This window comes from Capricornis sumatraensis, chromosome 8, assembly GCF_032405125.1.
Source record: "Capricornis sumatraensis isolate serow.1 chromosome 8, serow.2, whole genome shotgun sequence".
In the NCBI taxonomy this organism is placed as follows: domain Eukaryota; kingdom Metazoa; phylum Chordata; class Mammalia; order Artiodactyla; family Bovidae; genus Capricornis; species Capricornis sumatraensis.
Genome location: NC_091076.1, coordinates 92,420,110 through 92,437,207, shown reverse-complemented (window position 1 = coordinate 92,437,207; position 17,098 = coordinate 92,420,110). Strand labels below are relative to the sequence as shown.

The 17,098-nt window shown below is 50.3% G+C and overlaps 2 protein-coding genes across 2 annotated transcripts; both read left to right on the top strand.

Annotated features, from left to right (window-relative positions):
- Positions 1–7,485: 7,485 nt before the first annotated feature.
- Positions 7,486–11,892, top strand: GHDC (GH3 domain containing). The gene is made up of 10 exons (XM_068977806.1): positions 7,486–7,569; positions 7,792–7,880; positions 8,061–8,335; positions 8,635–8,756; positions 9,034–9,535; positions 9,939–10,131; positions 10,243–10,314; positions 10,391–10,524; positions 10,813–10,898; positions 11,147–11,892. The coding sequence occupies exons 3-10, from the start codon at positions 8,074–8,076 to the stop codon at positions 11,363–11,365; spliced, it is 1,590 nt and encodes a 529-aa protein (XP_068833907.1). The 5' UTR covers positions 7,486–7,569; positions 7,792–7,880; positions 8,061–8,073; the 3' UTR covers positions 11,366–11,892.
- Positions 11,893–15,870: 3,978 nt separating this feature from the next.
- Positions 15,871–17,098, top strand: HCRT (hypocretin neuropeptide precursor). Its single transcript, XM_068979019.1, has 2 exons — positions 15,871–15,891; positions 16,724–17,098. The coding sequence occupies exons 1-2, from the start codon at positions 15,871–15,873 to the stop codon at positions 17,096–17,098; spliced, it is 396 nt and encodes a 131-aa protein (XP_068835120.1).

The window sequence follows — 17,098 nt, the reverse complement described above, 5'->3', positions numbered from 1 at the left end:
ACAAATAAATACTTCCTCTCAGTGGACAATATGGAGTGCTCGTTTTATTTCGTTCCGCCAGGTGCTGAGATAGGGTGGTTTTGATGGGGAAATATTTGAAGTCATCAGTGTGACTCTGAAAAAAGGAACTAGTTGGGCGTTGGCTGCCTCAGAGCGTGTGTGTGTCAACAGCTTTGATGGCTAATGGGGGCATTTCTTGCCTTTCTGTTCACATGAGGTTTTGAAAATTAGAATGATAGTCATTATTTCCTATTCCTGTTAGAAAGCTCATCCTTTAAAATCAGCGTGTTCAGGGGACTTCCCTGGTGACCCTGGGCTAAGACTGTGAGCTCCCAATGCAGGGGGCCCCGAGTTCAATACCTGGTCAGGGAACTAGATCCCACACGCTGCAACTAAGAGTTCACATACCACAACTAAAGATCCCTCGTCCCACAGTGAGATCAGAGATCCTGTGTGCTACAGCTAAGACCCGGCACGGCCAAAGAAATTTTTTTTTTTTAAGTGTCACTGGGGGGCTTTGCTGGTGGTTCAGTAATTAACAGTCCACCTTGCAATGCAGGGGACACTGGTTTGATCCCTGGTTCAGGAAGACCCCACATGCTGCAAAGCAAATACGCTTGTATACCGCACGCTGCAACGACTGAAGCCCAGGCCCCTAGAGCCCGTTCCCTGCGACAAGAGAAGCTGCAACAGAGAGTAGCCCCCACTCGCCACAGCTAGAGAAAGCCAATGTGCAGCAGCAAAGACCCACCACAGCCAAAACAAATCTTCAAAAAAAAGTATTGCCGATAAGTTTTAAAAGAATGATGGGAGAGGTAGGGAAAATCTGAAAGGCTACAGCTAACAAAGCCCAGGGAAGGGTGACAGTGTCAAACATAGTAACTGGGAACACTGTCTGGGTTTGGCACTAACAGGGCTGTTGATGGCCTTGGTGAGAACAGTCTGTAAAGGTAGGCAGCCAAGCTGAGTTGCCGAGCACTGAAGAGTGACGGGAGTTCCACTCCTGGTGTGACAGCACGAACAGCTCTACACACCCACCCCCACAGTGAAACTGGGACAGTTGCTTTCTTAAACCCACCCGTCTGAAGTTTCCTAAGGGTATACAGCAAATGAAGAAATGTTCACTCAAGAAAATTCAAAATGCAGTAAGAAGAGTGAGCGTGGTTGAACCAAGACCCAGAAGGACAGAAACTCCAGACCAGTGCAGCCAAGAACACAGAGCTCCCTCTCCCCATAGCTCCCAGTCAGAGGGTTATCATCTGGGAAAGCCAGGATGCCAGCATTTCTCATCCTCCCCCCAGACCTCTGTAGCTAATGCTAATTTCTGGGTGATGCTGCTGAAAGGTAAGGTACTCCCTTCTGCTTGGCCCCTTCTGGTAGGATGGACACTTTACCTTGGGCCAGTGCTGCTGAGAGTCCTGGAGCCCTGATCACATTTGCCCAGGTCCATAAGGTAGTGATTCCACCATGGGAGAGGCAGGTCGGGAAGGACTGAGGCTACTCTCACCCCCACCCCTCAGCTTTTTTTTTCCCCTTTTTTGGCTGCATCTTGTGGTGTGTGGGATCTTAGTTCCCAACCACAGATCAAACCTGCACCCACTGCGTTGGAAGCTTGTAGAGTCTTAACCGCTGGACCACCAGGGAAGTTTGAGCACTCAGCTTTTGAAGTGGGCCCATCACTCAGAAGTGTGCCGTCGTCATACGCACAATGCCAGAGCTAAGACTCAGAGATTTTGCTCCAGAGAAGAGAGGCAGGTTTAAAACAGGGAACTGACTGCATTTGCAAACTCAAGCTTAACTGTGCTCTCAAAAACTGGAGGTTGTGGGGAAAGGCTATTGGCAGGAGACCCGTAGCTTCATTGGAGACAGAGGCTAAACTGAACTGGCTAGAAATGGGAAACGATAAAGCAGGAAGGAGCTTTCTCTCTTGGGGTCAGAACAAATCTCAAATACTGAACTTTGAAACTATCCCTTCAAAGAAGCCTGCATTTGATTGGATCAATTTGTGGAGTCATTTATTCCCCAGCACATTGTTGGCAGATCAGCCAACAACTAGTGCAGTTTTAACAGTTGGATGCGGTCAGGGAAAGAGACACAGAGAGATCCTTGCAAGTCACTGTCATGCTAGGGTGACTATGGGCTTAACTCAGGTCTGCACCCACCTAAGGAGCAACATCAGAGGCTCCACACTGTGTAGCAGGGTGGGCAGTGGGGAGCAGACAGTCTCACTAAAATAATCCAGCCGCTCACTAAACAAGGAAACGTGTTTACCTGGACCAGAAACAAGGAATTGCTAAACTGGTTTCCAAGGTGGCTGCACTATTTTACATGAGGGTTCTAATTCCTCTACATCCTTGCCAACACTTGCTATTTTCTGACGTTTTTGATTATAGCCATCCTAGTGGAATGTGACATGACTTGAGTCAATTCTAGTTTGCATTTCCCTGATGACTGATGGTGTTGAGCAGCTTCATCAGAAGCCCTGGAAAATTCACAAATATCTGAAAACCAGACCATACACTCCTACAAAACCAATTGAAAAAGAAGAATAAAGTTGAAGTAGTCACACTTAGCAATTTCAAAACTTACTACAAAGAAATAGTAATCAATGAAATGTAGTGCTGGCAGGAGGATAGACCTATAGATAAGTGGAATAGAATTCAGAGTCTAGAAAGAAACCTATGTGTCTGTGGTCAGCAAATTTTTGACAAGGGTGCCAGGACCGTTCAGTGGGAAAAGAAGTCTTTTCAACAAAGAGTGCTGGGATAACTGGATAGCCACATGTGAAAGAATGAATTTGGAATGTTACCTTACATCATATATAAAAATCAATTCAAAGTGGATCAAAGATCTAAATGTAAGAGCTAAAACTGTAAAACTCAAAGAAGAAAACAGAGCTTCATGACATGGGATTTGGCAATGATTTTTTTGGCCATGATACTAAAAGTATAGGCAGCAGAAGGTAAATTGGACTTCATCAAAATTAAAAGCTTTTGGGAATTCCCTGGCTGTCCAGTGGTTAGGACTCAGAGCTTTCATTGAACCAAGGCCAGGTTCAATCCCTGGTCGGGGAACTAAGGTCCCACAGTGCTGCAACTAAGCATTTTGGCATTATGACACAGCCAAAAACACTGTTTTAATTGTGCATCAAAAGACACTATTGGGACTTCCCTGGTGGTCCAGTGGCTAAGAGACCATGCTTCCAATGCAGGAGGCCTGGGTTCAATCCCTGCTCAGGAAACCAGATCCCACAGGCTGCAAATAAAAGTTCGCATGCTGCAACTAAAGATCTCACATGCTACAACTAAGACCCAGTCAGCCAAAAAAATAAGAACTTTTAAAAAAAGAAAAAAGAAGAAGAAAGACACTGTGAACAGAGAGAAAAGGCGACATACAGAATGGAAGAACATATTTGCAAACCATTTGTCTGATAGGGGATTAATAGCCAAAATATATAAAGAACCCTTCAACAACAAAAACTTAAATGGGAACATGATGTGAATAGACATTTTTCCAAAGAAGATACGTAGGTAGACAACAAGCACACAGAAAGATGCTCAGTTGTTAGAGAAATGCAGCTCAAACCCACAAAGAGATACCCATCGGCTTGGCTATTACAAAAACCAAAAACTCAGAAAACAGTAACTGTTGAGGGGATGTAGGAAAACTGGAACCCTTATACACTGCAGGTAGGCTCGTAAAATAGTGCAGCTGCTGTGAAAATAGTATGGTGGTCCCTCAAAAAGGTAAATGCGTGAATTACCATATGATTTAGCACTTCACCTTCTGGGAATATTCTCAGAAGAATTAAAAGGGGGGATTCAGATCTTTGTACACCTGTGTTTATAGCAGCATTATTCATAATAGCCAAACAGTGAATGTCCATCAATGAATGAGTGGATAAACAAAATACGGTTGTATATATATATATATCTCGTATATTTCCTTCCTTAAATTCTGACACATGCTACCACATGGACAAAAACAGACATTATGCTAAGTGAAATAAGACAGACACAGAAGGACAAATACTGTATAATTCCTCTTATATTAGGCACCTAGAGTAGTCAAATTCATAAAGACAGCAAATAGGGTGATGGTTTTCAAAGGCTGTGGGAAGGAGCAGTGGGGAGTTATTGTTTGATGAGCATAGAGTTTTAGTTTAAGAAGATGAAAAGTTTTGCAGAGAGATGATGGTGATGGTTTCACAACAATGGGAATGTACTTAATGACAGTGAAGTGGATAACCAAATACAGTTAAAATGGTAACTCATGTATATTTTACTACAGTAAAAAGAAAAATGGATCAAAGACTTAAATGTAAAAGCCAAGGAAATATAAGGGTAAATCTTCATGACCTCAAATTTGACAATATCTTCTTAGATATGACTCCAAAAGCATAAGCAACAAAAGAGAAGAATAAGTTGTTAAACTTCATCAGAGTCAAATATTCTGGACTTTCCCGGTGGTCCAGTGGTTAAGAATCCACCTGCTAGTGCAGGGGACCGGGTTCAAGCCCTGGTCTGGGAAGACCACAGGGCAAGTAAGCCCGTGCAGCAACTACTTAAGCCCACGTGCACGCCAGCCTGTGCCCCACAGAAAGAAGCCACCGTGATGAGAAGCCCGTATACTGCAGCTAGAGAGTGGCCTGCGTGCAGCAATGCAGACCCAGCAGGTAAATAAATAAATACAGCTAAAAGGTGTGTGCTTCAAGGACACTATCAAGAAAATAAAAGGAGGTGTGGGATCTGGGGTGGCAGGGAGGCTCAAGAGGGATATACGTATATTTATAGCTGATTCATGTTGTACAGCAGAAGCTAACACAACACTGTAAAGCAATTATACTCCAGTTAAAATACAAGTTTCTAAAAATGAAATTTTTACAAATTTTAAAAAGATTTTTTTACTCCAAGTCAAAAAAAAGAAAATGGAAAAATACCCCATAACAGGAGAAAAATCATATTTGCAAATCATATATATATCTGATATATGGACTTGTATATAAAATATATAAAGAACTCTTACAACTTAATAATAAAAAGACAAGTGGTTCAGTCAAAAATGGGTTAAAAATCTGATAAGACATTTCCCCAAGAAAGTACATAGATGGCCAGTAAACACATAAAAAGGTGTGATATCATTAGTCATTAGGAAAATGCAAAATCTCACTCAGATGGATGAATGAAGAGGGCAGGATAGCCAAAAGGTCAGATAATAACAAGTGTTGACAAGGATGTAGAGAACCTGAAACCCTCATATACCGATGGTGGGAATGTAAAATGGTGAAGCCACATTGGAAACCAGTTTAGCAGTTCCAGTTACTATACAACCCAGCCATTCCACTCACTGGAACACAGTAAACGCCTTGCATTCCATTTTTATGCAAGAAAAATGAAGATATATATCCACAGAAAAACTTGTACACTAGGATTCATATTAGCAATATACACAATAGTCAAAGAGCAGAAATAACCAGGTTTATCCACTGATGAATGGATAATCAGGTGAGTTTCATCCATATGATGAAACATCATTTGGCGATAAAAAGAACGAACTACATGGAAGAACCTTGCAAACATGTTAAATGAAAGAAGCCAGACTCAAACGATCACATAGTATATGATTCCACTTACACAAAATATCCAGAATAGTTAAATCTATATACAGAGAAAGTAGATTTGTGGTTGCTTAGGGCTGGGGGGTGGAAGGTGGGAAGGGATCGGGGATTAATAGTTAAAGGACCTAGGGTTACTTCCATGGTGATGAAAATGTTATAAAATTGACTGTTGGCATTCATACCTATGAATACACTAGAAACCACTTGCACACTTTAAGAGTTAAGCTGTGATGGGAATTCCCTGGTGGTCCAGTGGTTAGGACTCAGTTCTCACACTGCTGAGGACCCTAGTTCAATCCCTGATCAGGGAACTAAGATCCCGAAAGCAGTATGGCCAAAAAGAAATAAGTAAATAAAATTTTTAAAAGCTCAGTTTTGAGAAGAGAGACTGCAATATGGTGAGACAGTTGAGGGTGAAGGGAGGGTGTCTGAGAGCCTGGGTGGAGAACACAGGGGGAGAGAGGGCTTCACATGGGATAGAAGATCACCGTCCTGAGCACAGCTTCTCAAGTCTTTCAGTATCAGCAGGGACAGCCGAGCTCTGGAGAGCACCTTACTCCAAGCTGCAAAACTACCTCTTGCCATAAAGATGGGAGAACTTTGTGTTTCCTGGGATAAAGCCAATAAACTAACACAGGTGGGGACCCCAGTTACCAGGTAAAGTTATTTATCGAGAACATGTGTTAACAGGTTGTGTCTGTTGGGCTCTAGCTTTAAAAGGGAGTGATACTGATGAATCTGTTGGCAGGACGCAGACATAGAGAACGGTCATGCAGACACAGGGAGGAGAGAGTAGGATGACCTGGGAAAGTAGCACTAACATTTACGTACAATGTGTGCGTGCGTGCTAAGTCATGTCAGTCATGTCCGACTCTTTGTGAGCCCGTGGACTGTAGCCCGCCAGCCTCCTCTGTTCATGGGATTCTCCTGGCAAGCATACTGGGTTGCCATGACCTCCTCCAGGAGTTCTTCCTGACCCAGGGATCGAACTCGTGTCTCTTATGTCTCCTGCATTGTCAGACAGGTTCTTTACCACTAGCGCCACCTGCAAAGCCCAACATATATACACTACCATGTGTAAAACAGATAGCTAGTGGGAAGCTGCTGTATAGCAAAGGAAGCTCACCTGGGTGCTCAGTGATGAGTCGGTGAGGGGTGAGATGGGGGGAAGGGAGGGAAGCTCAACAGGGAAGGGGTATATGTATCCATATAGCTGATTCACTTTGTTGTACAGTAGAAACTAACATAACATTGTAAAGTAATTATACTCCAATTAAATATTTTTAAAGATAAAAATAAAAAGGTAATAAAGTGAAAAAAGAAAGTAAGCCCATACAAAATCAGGATGACAAGTTAATAAATTATAACTACAAAAAAAGGGGGGGGGGAGAATGAGATTCTTCTCTGTCTTCGTGGTCCCAGTAGTTCGCCTGTGATGCGTCACACGCTGCTTTAATGTTTATTCAATAACAAAAGGATTTTCTTTCTCTACTACCTTTGTGGAGGGCAATTCTAGACTGGAAAAATGTTGCTTTTGGACAGTGCTCAAGTTTACACCTGCTCCAGGATGGGATGTGCCCACTGCCCGCTCAAGCTGATCTGAGACACTCTTTTCTGCACTTAGGTTTCTCTTCCTTCACCGACACGAGTCTGAGGACCACTCTGCATGCTAAGTCACTTCAGTCGTGTCCGACTCTTTGCAACCCTATGGACCACTCTACTCTGGCTATAACTTCCCTCCACCTGCAGGCTTGGGCCACCTCCCAGCTCCGTGGCCCTTAGGCAACCTGTCCCTTTAAGAGCTCTCCCGACCCCGCCTCCAGCTCCACCCTCAGGCCGGACTTCCCCTTAAAGCCTGGGCTCCATCTTTCTGGCTAGCTGTGTTCTGAGGCTGTTCCGGAGCCTTGAGGGGCCCTTGGGTGCCGGGCAGAGGCTCAAATGGGCTGTGACAGGTGCCTGTGGGACGTGGAACCACTGCTAGGGGCTCAGGGCTTGTAGGGGGGTGGGGGTTGGCGGGGAAGGGACACGATGATGGGACAGGGTGGATCCTGGACAGAGCAGAGCCTCTCCGGAGTAGACCAGACCTGTCATCAGTTAAGGAACTGCTCTGAGCCAGGTGCTCTGCCGTGCCCTCCGTGCTCCTTCTCAGGGGTATCATTATTTCCATTTTACAGGTGGGGCAAGGGTACGGGGCTCAAAGCAGCTGACTGAGTGTCCCAGAGCCAGACAGCTAACCAGGGGTAGAGCCAGGATCCAAACTCAGGTCAGTGTGACCCCAAAGCCTTGCCGTTGTCTCCTCCACATCACGCGCCTGACAGGGGTCCAGGCTACTTCCCCAACTTCCCTTTGAACTTGATTTTCCTGTGCTCGGCAGAGTGAGGGGAGGAAATGGGTTTCCCCTCCTCCCTGCAGTACCAGTACTTGGAGGCCTTCCTCCTTCCAGGAGCTGCTTGGAGATGCTGCTGCTGCTGCTGCTGCTGCTGCTGCCTCTGCCACTGGCCATGCTCCTGTGGCGGCCGCGGTCCCAGGATGCCAGGCCGTCCTGGCTTGTCCGCCTCCAGCACCGTGTGGCGTGGGGGGCCCTGCGCTGGGCAGCCGCCTGGCAGCAGAAGAGACTAGCACAGAGCACGTTGCACGCGGGCCAGAGCCAGCAGCAGGCCCTGAGGCGGTGTCTGCGCAGAGCCCAGGGTCCCCACTGTCCCCTCAGAGGGAGCACAGGTGTGTTTCCCAGGGTCTGGGGAAGTGGCCCAAAGAGAAGGAAACCCCACAGGAGAGTCAGATTCCAGAACCCAAAGACCACCCTTTCCCCTTCTACCGCCAGCACAGAGAGAGGTCTGACCCAGAGAACCTACCCAGGCCGGATTGTTCAAGATGAATTTTGCCATCCTGGCCCCTGATAGCCTCTCTCCCCTCAGGCCTGTTCTGGATTCCTTTGCCGAGGGTCTCACCAGTCTGGTTTGAACCCTTGGGAAACTCTGTGGCTTCATGGGGATTTTATGATGTCTTTGGGGCTACAGATATAAGCACCTTCCGGAATCATCTCCCTCTGACCAAGGCCAGCCAGGCCCAGGAGGAAGAAAGTGGCGAGCAGCCCTTGCCCCCCACCTCAAACCGGTACCATGGTGAGGCCTCTCTGCAGGTAAACGGGGAAGGCTGGAACCCAACCCCATCAGAGGTCCCTAAGTGGAGCCAAAGCCTCCCATCAGGATGGGAAAAAACCAAACAACAACAACAGCAACAAAAACCTCAGAACAAAACGGGGGGGCTTCCGTGATGGTCCAGTGGTTAAGACTCCCCGCTTTCAGTGCAGAGGGTGCGGGTTCGATCCCTGGTGACCAAAAAAAAAAAAAAGAATATCTGGGGGCTCAGAGTCTGGCTCAGGCCCAGGGCTAACACTGTCTCTTGTCTTCCTCCAGGCCACCTTGCTGGGTCTGGCAGCCCTAAACAAGGCCTACCCGAAAGTGCTGGCTCCAGGAGGCACGGCTCGGGTAACTGCTTCCTCCCCTTGGCCCTACCCCCTCCCTTGGCCTTGGCATGCCCTGGGCCAGGTGAGCCCCCCTGGAGCCAAGGACCCAAGGATCCTGCTCCTGGAGGCACTGAGGTCCCCAGGGCTGCGGGCTCTGGAAGCTGGGACGGCAGCAGAGCTCCTAGATGTCTTCTTGGACCTGGAGGCCCATGGGGAAGAGCTGGCTGAGGCCATCGCTGCCGGGAACCCAGGAGCACCTCTCCCCAGACGGGCAGCCGAGCTGCGGGAGGCCCTGGAGCAGGGAACCCGAGGACTGGCCCTTCGGCTCTGGCCAAAACTGCAGGTGGTGGTGACTCTGGACGCAGGAGGGCAGGCTGAGGCTGTGGCTGCCCTGGGGGCCTTGTGGTGCCAAGGGCTCACCTTCTTCTCACCTGCTTATGCTGCTTCTGGAGGTCAGCAAGACTCAAGGGTGGTGAGGGGCACACAGCTAGCTGCCAAGTTGTCATTGTTGAGTTGCTAAATTGTGTTCAACTTTTTGCAACCCCATGAACTGCAGCAAGCCCTATATAGTCACCTCATTGATTCCTCCCCAACACCAGCTCCATTTTACAGATGAAAAAATTGAGGCTCAGAGAGGTTAAGAGACTTACACAGATTTATACCACACCAGCATTTTCTCCAGGTCCATCACCTCCAGAACCACTGCCTCTTCCCAATTAGGGCCTTAGAAGCAGAGGGCTGAGCCTGGGGGAGCTGGGAAGGATGGAGTGGAGGGGCAGCAGGGGGATCAGATGTGCAGAGGGTTAGGGCCTGGGTGATTGCCTAGCATATGAAGAGGCTGCTTGCTCCCCACAGGGGTGTTGGGCCTGAGTCTGTGGCCAGAGCAGCCCCATGGCCTGTACCTTCTGCCCCCTGGAGCCCCCTTTATTGAGCTGCTCCCACTCAAGGAAGGAACTTGGGAAGAGGCTACCCCCACTGTCCTGCTGGCTGAGGCCCAGAAGGGCAAGGAGTACGAGCTGGTGTTGACCAACCACACCAGCCTCACCAGGTGAGCATCTGCCTGCCCTCATCTCCCCACTCTCTGGTTAAAGGCCATGCGCATGCTGTTGAAGTTAATGGGCCCTCGGGCCTGACCTCATCCCCACTCCCTCCCTGTCAGGTGCCGGCTCGGTGATGTGGTACAGGTAGCGAGTGTCTACAATCAGTGTCCGGTCGTCAAATTCATCTGCAGGTAAGTCACCCCCCGGGTCACTGAGGGACCATGCTCGTGCCCTGGGTTCCTCTGCCTCCTGCTTCCTTCTCCCCAGGCTGGGCCAGACCCTGAGTGTTCGAGGTGAAGTCACTGGTGAGGACGTGTTCTCTGAGGCCCTGGGCCGGGCCGTGGGGCAGTGGCCGGGGGCCAAGCTGTTGGACCATGGCTGGGTGGAGAGCAGGATTCTGGGTAAGCTTTTCCACTGGCTGACTATCCCTCACCCATACCCACCCCGCTGGGAGACCTCTAGGAAGGAGGAAAGACCCAGCCATTTCTGCTGCTCCTAACAAAAGTCCTTCCGCATATCTAACCCCGCTCCGTCCTGCTTCAGTCTCTACCCATTTCCTCTCCATTGACCCCACTCCTTGCCAAGAAACTCCTCTCCTCTGTGAACCTTGGAGTAGGGGCAGTGGGCTTGGGCTTTCGAAGATGCCCCATTCACAAAACATGTGTGCGTAATAGGCGGTTTGTCCACAGATTCCTCTGAGGGCTCCGCTCCCCACTATGAGGTATTTGTGGCACTGAAGGGGCTGAGGAACTTGTCAGAGGAAAATCGAGACAAGGTAAACCGGAGACAGGGACAGGATACAACTGAATGTCCCCTTCACTCTGCACACTGCCCCGTGTGTCATGGGGAGGTGGGGGAGGGAGGAGAGCCTCCCTGGAGCTCTGGGAAGGGAGGGTTGAGCCCCACGGACACACATGTACACATGAAACTTCTAGCCACGCATACCCTGGGCACAGGTGTGCGTGCCTCACCCACATGCCGCCCAGCCCCACATCAGCCTCACTTGAGCCGTTCTGTTCCCAGCTTGACCACTGCCTTCAGGAAACCTCCGCTCACTACAAGCACCTGCGGTTCCGGGGCAGCATGGGCCCCGCCCAAGTCCACCTGGTGGGGCAGGGGGCCTTCAGGGAACTGCGGGCAGCCCTCGCTGCCTGCCCCTCGGCTCCTTTCCCTCCTGAGATGCCCCGGGTCCTCAGGCACAGGTCCCTGGCCCAGTGCCTGCAGAGGAGGGTAGTGTCCTGAGCTGAGGCCTGCCCCTGGCCCCGTTCACCCCCATGGGCTGCCTTGCTCTTTCTTCTGGGGCCCCTCTGGATGTGGAGCCCTTGGCCAGGGTCTTCATGTGTCAGCTGAAAGCTGCTCACGAGAGCTGCTGCCCTTAGGGAGGCCCGACCTGGTCGATCAGTTCCGAGGAGTTGACTTCAAGGACAGAGCAGACACCAGCAATGCCCCGCCTGGAGCCCCCAGCCCACCCTAGAGGACAGGGGAGTTCCAATCCATGCTGGCAATGCCTGTGTTTCTCAGCCTGTGCACCAGGCAGGCTGGAAGTGTTGGAAGTTCAGGCTCCCAGGAGTGACCCTCAGCTGGCACGGAGCAGGGGCTGGTGACCGCAGACCTCAGCTTTGTCGTCCCTCAGTAGAACAACTCTGAAGTGTATTCGTAGCATTTCCCTCCGAGGGTCCCCACCAGTTGCCCGCAGTGGTAACCTTCTTGTTAACACGGTTCTTACTGGTTTTCTTCCTGTCTCTCCTGTCCCTCCTCCCACATGCTTTCTAGGGTCACCTGCCAAATAAACTTCTTACACCCAGAATCTTGGCTCGGGGTCTGCTTTTGGGAAAACCAGGGACCTCATTCGCTCTGCTCCTGCTACAGCCTGGATTGCCCTCTCCGCTTCAGTTCTGGACACTAGGGCTTTCCCTGTAACTTCTGCTCCAAGCTGGAGTGGGCCCTGAGTGTGTGCCCTTGGGGACCTGGGGAACCCCTACCACAGCCTAGGTCAACCTAGGAGACACTGAGCACCCCCCCCCCCCGACCTCTCCCCATCCCAAGCCTTCCCTAAGTGCAGAGGGGCTGCTCCTCAACTCCTCTTGCCCAGGCTTAGCACAAGTCTCCCTTCCTGACCCAAAACCCACAAATCACTTCCACGGGCAGGACCTATACTGCAAATTATAAAGAATCACAGCAGGAAGCAGCCCCAGAGACCATCTGGGTTGACTGTCCATCTTACCACAGGGGAAACGGGCTGGCCTTCAGTTTCAACAGGCTCGTGAGTCTTGTCCAAACCTTGCAGCGCCTCCTAAATAACGTGGCACCTAATCCCAATCAGCTCCCAAGCCTCAGATTCTTTGTTCGTTTGTTTGTTTTAATATTTATTTATTTATTTGTCTGGGCTGGGTCTTAGTTACAGCATGTGGGGTCTAGTTCCCTGAGCAGGGACTAAACCCGGGGCCCCCTGCACTGGGAGCGCAGTTTAGTCACTGGACCACCAGGGAAGTCCAAGCCTCAGATTCTGACTCTGAATTACTACTTCTGAATCAGTTCAGTTCAGTTTGGTCACTCAATTGTGTCCAACTCTTTGCAACCCCATGGACTGCAGCGTACCAGGCTTCCGTGTCCATCACCAACTCCTAGAGCTTGCTCAAACTCATGTCTATCGAGTTGGTGATACCATCCAACCATCTCATCTTCTGTCATCCCCTTCTCCTCCCGTCTTCAATCTTTCCCAGCATCAGGGTATTTTCCATTGAGTCAGTTCTTCCCATCTGGTGGCCAAAGTGTTGGAGTTTCAGCTTCAGCATCAGTCCTTCCGATGAATATTCAGGACTGATCTCCTTTAGGAGGGACTGGTTGGATTTCCTTGCAGTCCAAGGGACTCTCAAGACTCTTCTCCAGGGTGGGATGATTTGGGAGAATGGTATTGAAACATGTATACTATCATATAAGAAATGAATCACTAGTCTAGGTTCAATACAGGATACAGGATGCTTGGGGCTGGTGTACTGGGATGACCCAGAGAGATGATATGGGGAGGGTGGAGGGAGGGGGGTTCAGGGTTGGGAACTCATGTATACCTGTGATGGATTCATGTCAATATATGGCAAAACCGATACAGTGTTGTAAAGTAAAAAAATAAAATTAAAATGCCAAAAAAAAAAAAGAGTCTTCTCCAACACCACAGTTCAAAAGCATCAATTCTTTGGCTCAGCTTTCTTTATGATCCAACTCTCACATCCATACATGGCTATTAGAAAAACCATAGCTTTGACTAGATGGACATTTGTTGGCAAAGTAATATCTCTGCTTTTTAATATGCTGTCTAAGTTTGTCATAGCTTTTCTTCCCCAAGGAGCAAGCATCTTTTAATTTCATGGCTGCAGTCACCATCTATAGTGATTTTGGAGCTCAAGAAAATAAAGTCTGTCACTGTTTCCATTATTCCCCCGTCTATTTGCCATGAAGTGATGGGACTGGATGCCATGATCTTAGTTTTTTGAATGTTGAGTTTAAGCCAGCTCTTTCACTCTCCTCTTTCACTTTCAAGAGTCTCGTTAGTTCCTCTTTGCTTTCTGCCATAAGGGTGGTGTCATTTGCATATCTGGGATTATTAATATTTCTCCCGGCAATCTTGATTCCAGCCTGTGCTTCGTCTAGCCTGGCATTTTGCATGATGTACTCTGCATAGAAATTAAATAAGCAGAGTGACCATATACAGCCTTGACGTACTCCTTTCCTAGTTTGGAACCAGTCTGTTGTTCCATGTCCAGTTCTGTTGCTTCTTGACCTGCATACACATTTCTCAGGAGGCAGGTAAGGTGGTCTGGTATTCTCATCTCTTTAAGAATTTTCCACTTCTGGATTTCACACCCCAAATCCAGGCCCCTGCCCCCATCTGCCTGGCCCCCACCTCAGCCCATGACCCCTTACTGCTAAAATCCTCCCATAGTGCCCCCAGCACCTGTGCCATCAAGACTAATCAGCTTAGCTGATAAGACCCTTTGACCCACTCTGACTTCACTTACCTGTCCAGCCACCTCTCTCTTCTAAGAGAAGTTGCGATCAGTGGACCACACCCTGCTTCCTGCATGAGTATAGCATGGTCACCTCTAGGTCTCTGCTCAGGCTGTCCCTTCTAGGTAAAGCCTTCTCTCCCAAGCTTACTTGATGGAAACTGACTTTTCACAGAAGGCTTTTGCAGAGTCCCCTCTCCATTGAGCTATACTTTTGCTGGGTCACCTCCCAGAAAAACTGGCCCAGGGCTCCCCTGGTGGTCCAGTGATTAAGAATCTGTCTGCCAATGCAGGGGACATGGGTTCAATCCCTGACGCAGGAAGATTTCACAGGCAGCAGAGCAACTAAGCCCATGAACCACAACTACTGAGCCTGCAAGTTGCAGCTACTGAAACCCCCATGCCTAGAGCCCGTGCTCTGCAACAAGAGAAGTCACCGAGATGAGAAGCCCCAGGACTGCAACCAGGCCCACCGCCTGGCACCCAACTATAGAAAGCCCGTGCACAGCAATGAAGACCCAGTGCAGCCTATGCGTGCTTAGTCACTTAGTCAGTCGTGTCTGACTCTTTGCAACCCCACGGACTGTAGTCCACCAGGCTCTTCTGGCCACGGAATTTTCCAGACAAGAATACTGGAGTGGGTTGTTGCCACTTCCTTCTCCAGGGGATGTTCCCGACCCAGGGATCCAACCCATGTCTCCTGCATTGGCAGGCAGATTCTTTGCCACAGTTCCACCTGGGTAGCCCCAGTGTAGCCAATAAATAAATAATAATAATAAATTTTGTGTGTGTGTTTTTTTTTAAAGAAAAGCAGGCAGTATCTTATGCACACTGTCGCTCCAGCGCCCAGAGCAAAGCCTGGCACAGAACCAGTGTTCAGTAGACAGTGCCCTAGATAAGAGGAACTCCAGCCTAGAGATGGCACATGTCCGTCTCCCCATGGCGGCTCTCCTCCTGCCAGTGGTGGGATGGGACTCAATCCATCCTGTTGAGGCAGCCCAACCAGGTAGAAAGCTGGCGAGGTGGAAGGATAACATCAGTTTTGGCTGGTGTTCTTTCACTACCCAGGAGTGGCTTTTTAAGGTTCTCCATCTTTGAGGTTGGTGGAAGGGGCAGAAGGAAGAAGAGCCAGAGGGGAGAGAAAGTCAGCTAAAACACCATTTCCACAGAGGAAGAAGGCCCTGAAGCATAAAGGCCCCAGAGGCAGAGACAGAAGCAGGGGAGAGAGGCTGTTGCCTGGCTGCCCTCCCCCAGACACACACATCCTATGGAGGGTGGGTCTCATGACTGCTTCCTTTCCTGCCCTTAATTAGCAGCTCCCCCTATGCACTGTCCCACGCCAGCCCCCAGGCAAGACCTCTTTTGTGCTCCCAGATTCCTAGGAGAAAGGTGGCCTCATTAGTGCCTGGAGACCGCCCCATCTCCAGGGAGCAGGCAGACAGACAAAGCGGGGGACCAGGGGCACAGAGATCCAGCTCAAGACTCTGATCGCCTTGGCGGTCATTCCTGGGGCCCAGCCTGGAGACGGCACTCCTGCGGGAGGCTAATCTTAGATTTGCCTTTGTCTGTTCCCGGAGTAGATGCAAGCACCCTGCTCTCCCCCCTTCCCGCCTACCACCTCTGAGCACTATAAACCCCAGGCTCCTGCTAGTGGGTTGCAGTTAACAGCCTCAAAGTTCCTGGCTATTTGGACCACTGCAGATGACACCTTTCCCGGCTACCCCACTCTGAGCTCCAGACACCATGAATCCTTCCTCTACAAAGGTAAAGACCCAGGGATGGAGGGGTGACTTAGGGGCAATGAGACCGGGGACAGTGAGAATGCTTGCTCGGGGAGCTAGAAGGAAGGTTGAAAGTGTCTTTTCCTATATGGGCTCTGAGGCAGGATGCAGGGTGGACCCTTGACAGAGAATCTGCCTTAGCTAACACTGGACTGTGCCCTGTTCTCCTAAGAGTTCATGTTTATCGAGCTTTTACTATGTATCAGGTGCAATTTGCACCTGTCATCTTATCTCATCCTCCCAGCAGCCCTGCACTGCAGGAATTACTTAATACCCAGTTTACAAGTGACAACGCTGTGCCCCATGAAAGGGTAGGAAACGGGTCCAAACCCACAGAATCGTTTCCCCTGCAAGGGATCAGGCAACAATCTGGATCCTGCCAGTCCTTGATTTTCCCGTGTTTGCCCTCTGTGGGGAGGAGCGGCGGATAAATGGGGCTTCTGTTTCCCTGAGCAAAGTCTCCATAAACTTCTGGGGCAGATTCAGACATGCCTGTTTCAAATGGAGTGGTCAGCGCTCTAATGAGGGTACAAGGGACTAAGGGAACCCAGAGGAGAGAGAGATTCATTCTGCCCAGTGGGTTTCAAAGAGCTTACTGGAGGAGATGCTCTGCTGGATCTTAAGGTCAGTCAGTTCAGTCGCTCAGTCGTGTCAGACAGAGCCGGTCAGACAGCTTTGAACAGAGAGGCAGGAAAGCCAGGCTACAGCGAGTGAGAAGCGCCGGCCACGAGGGGGCGCGGAGCCAGCTGGGCAGGACCCGGACGTAGGGGCTGGCATGCGGGCGACCCTCAGCGCCCGGTCTCCGCCTTCCTTAGGTCTCCTGGGCCACCATGACGTTGGTGCTCCTGCTCCTGTTGCTGCCGCCAGCGCTGCTGTCACCCGGGGCGGCCGCGCAGTCCCTGCCCGACTGCTGCCGTCAGAAGACGTGCTCCTGTCGTCTCTACGAGCTGCTGCACGGCGCGGGCAATCACGCTGCCGGCATCCTCACGCTGGGCAAGCGGCGGCCCGGGCCCCCGGGCCTCCAGGGCCGGCTGCAGCGCCTCCTGCAGGCCAGCGGCAACCACGCGGCCGGCATCCTGACCATGGGCCGCCGCGCAGGCGCAGAGCCAGCGCTGCGCCCCTGCTCCGGCCGCCGGTGTCCCTCTGAGGCCGCCTCGTCCGTGGCACCTGGGGAACGGTCCGGGGTCTGA

Coding starts and splice junctions, on each gene's coding strand:
- GHDC (XM_068977806.1), top strand. CDS start 8,074: ATGCTGCTGCTGCTGCTGCTGCTGCTGCTGCCTCTGCCACTGGCCATG. Junction 8,336..8,634: donor TCCCCTCAGAGGGAGCACAG/GTGTGTTTCCCA, acceptor TTGGGGCTACAG/ATATAAGCACCTTCCGGAAT. Junction 10,315..10,390: donor GTCGTCAAATTCATCTGCAG/GTAAGTCACCCC, acceptor CCTTCTCCCCAG/GCTGGGCCAGACCCTGAGTG.
- HCRT (XM_068979019.1), top strand. CDS start 15,871: ATGAATCCTTCCTCTACAAAG. Junction 15,892..16,723: donor TGAATCCTTCCTCTACAAAG/GTAAAGACCCAG, acceptor CGCCTTCCTTAG/GTCTCCTGGGCCACCATGAC.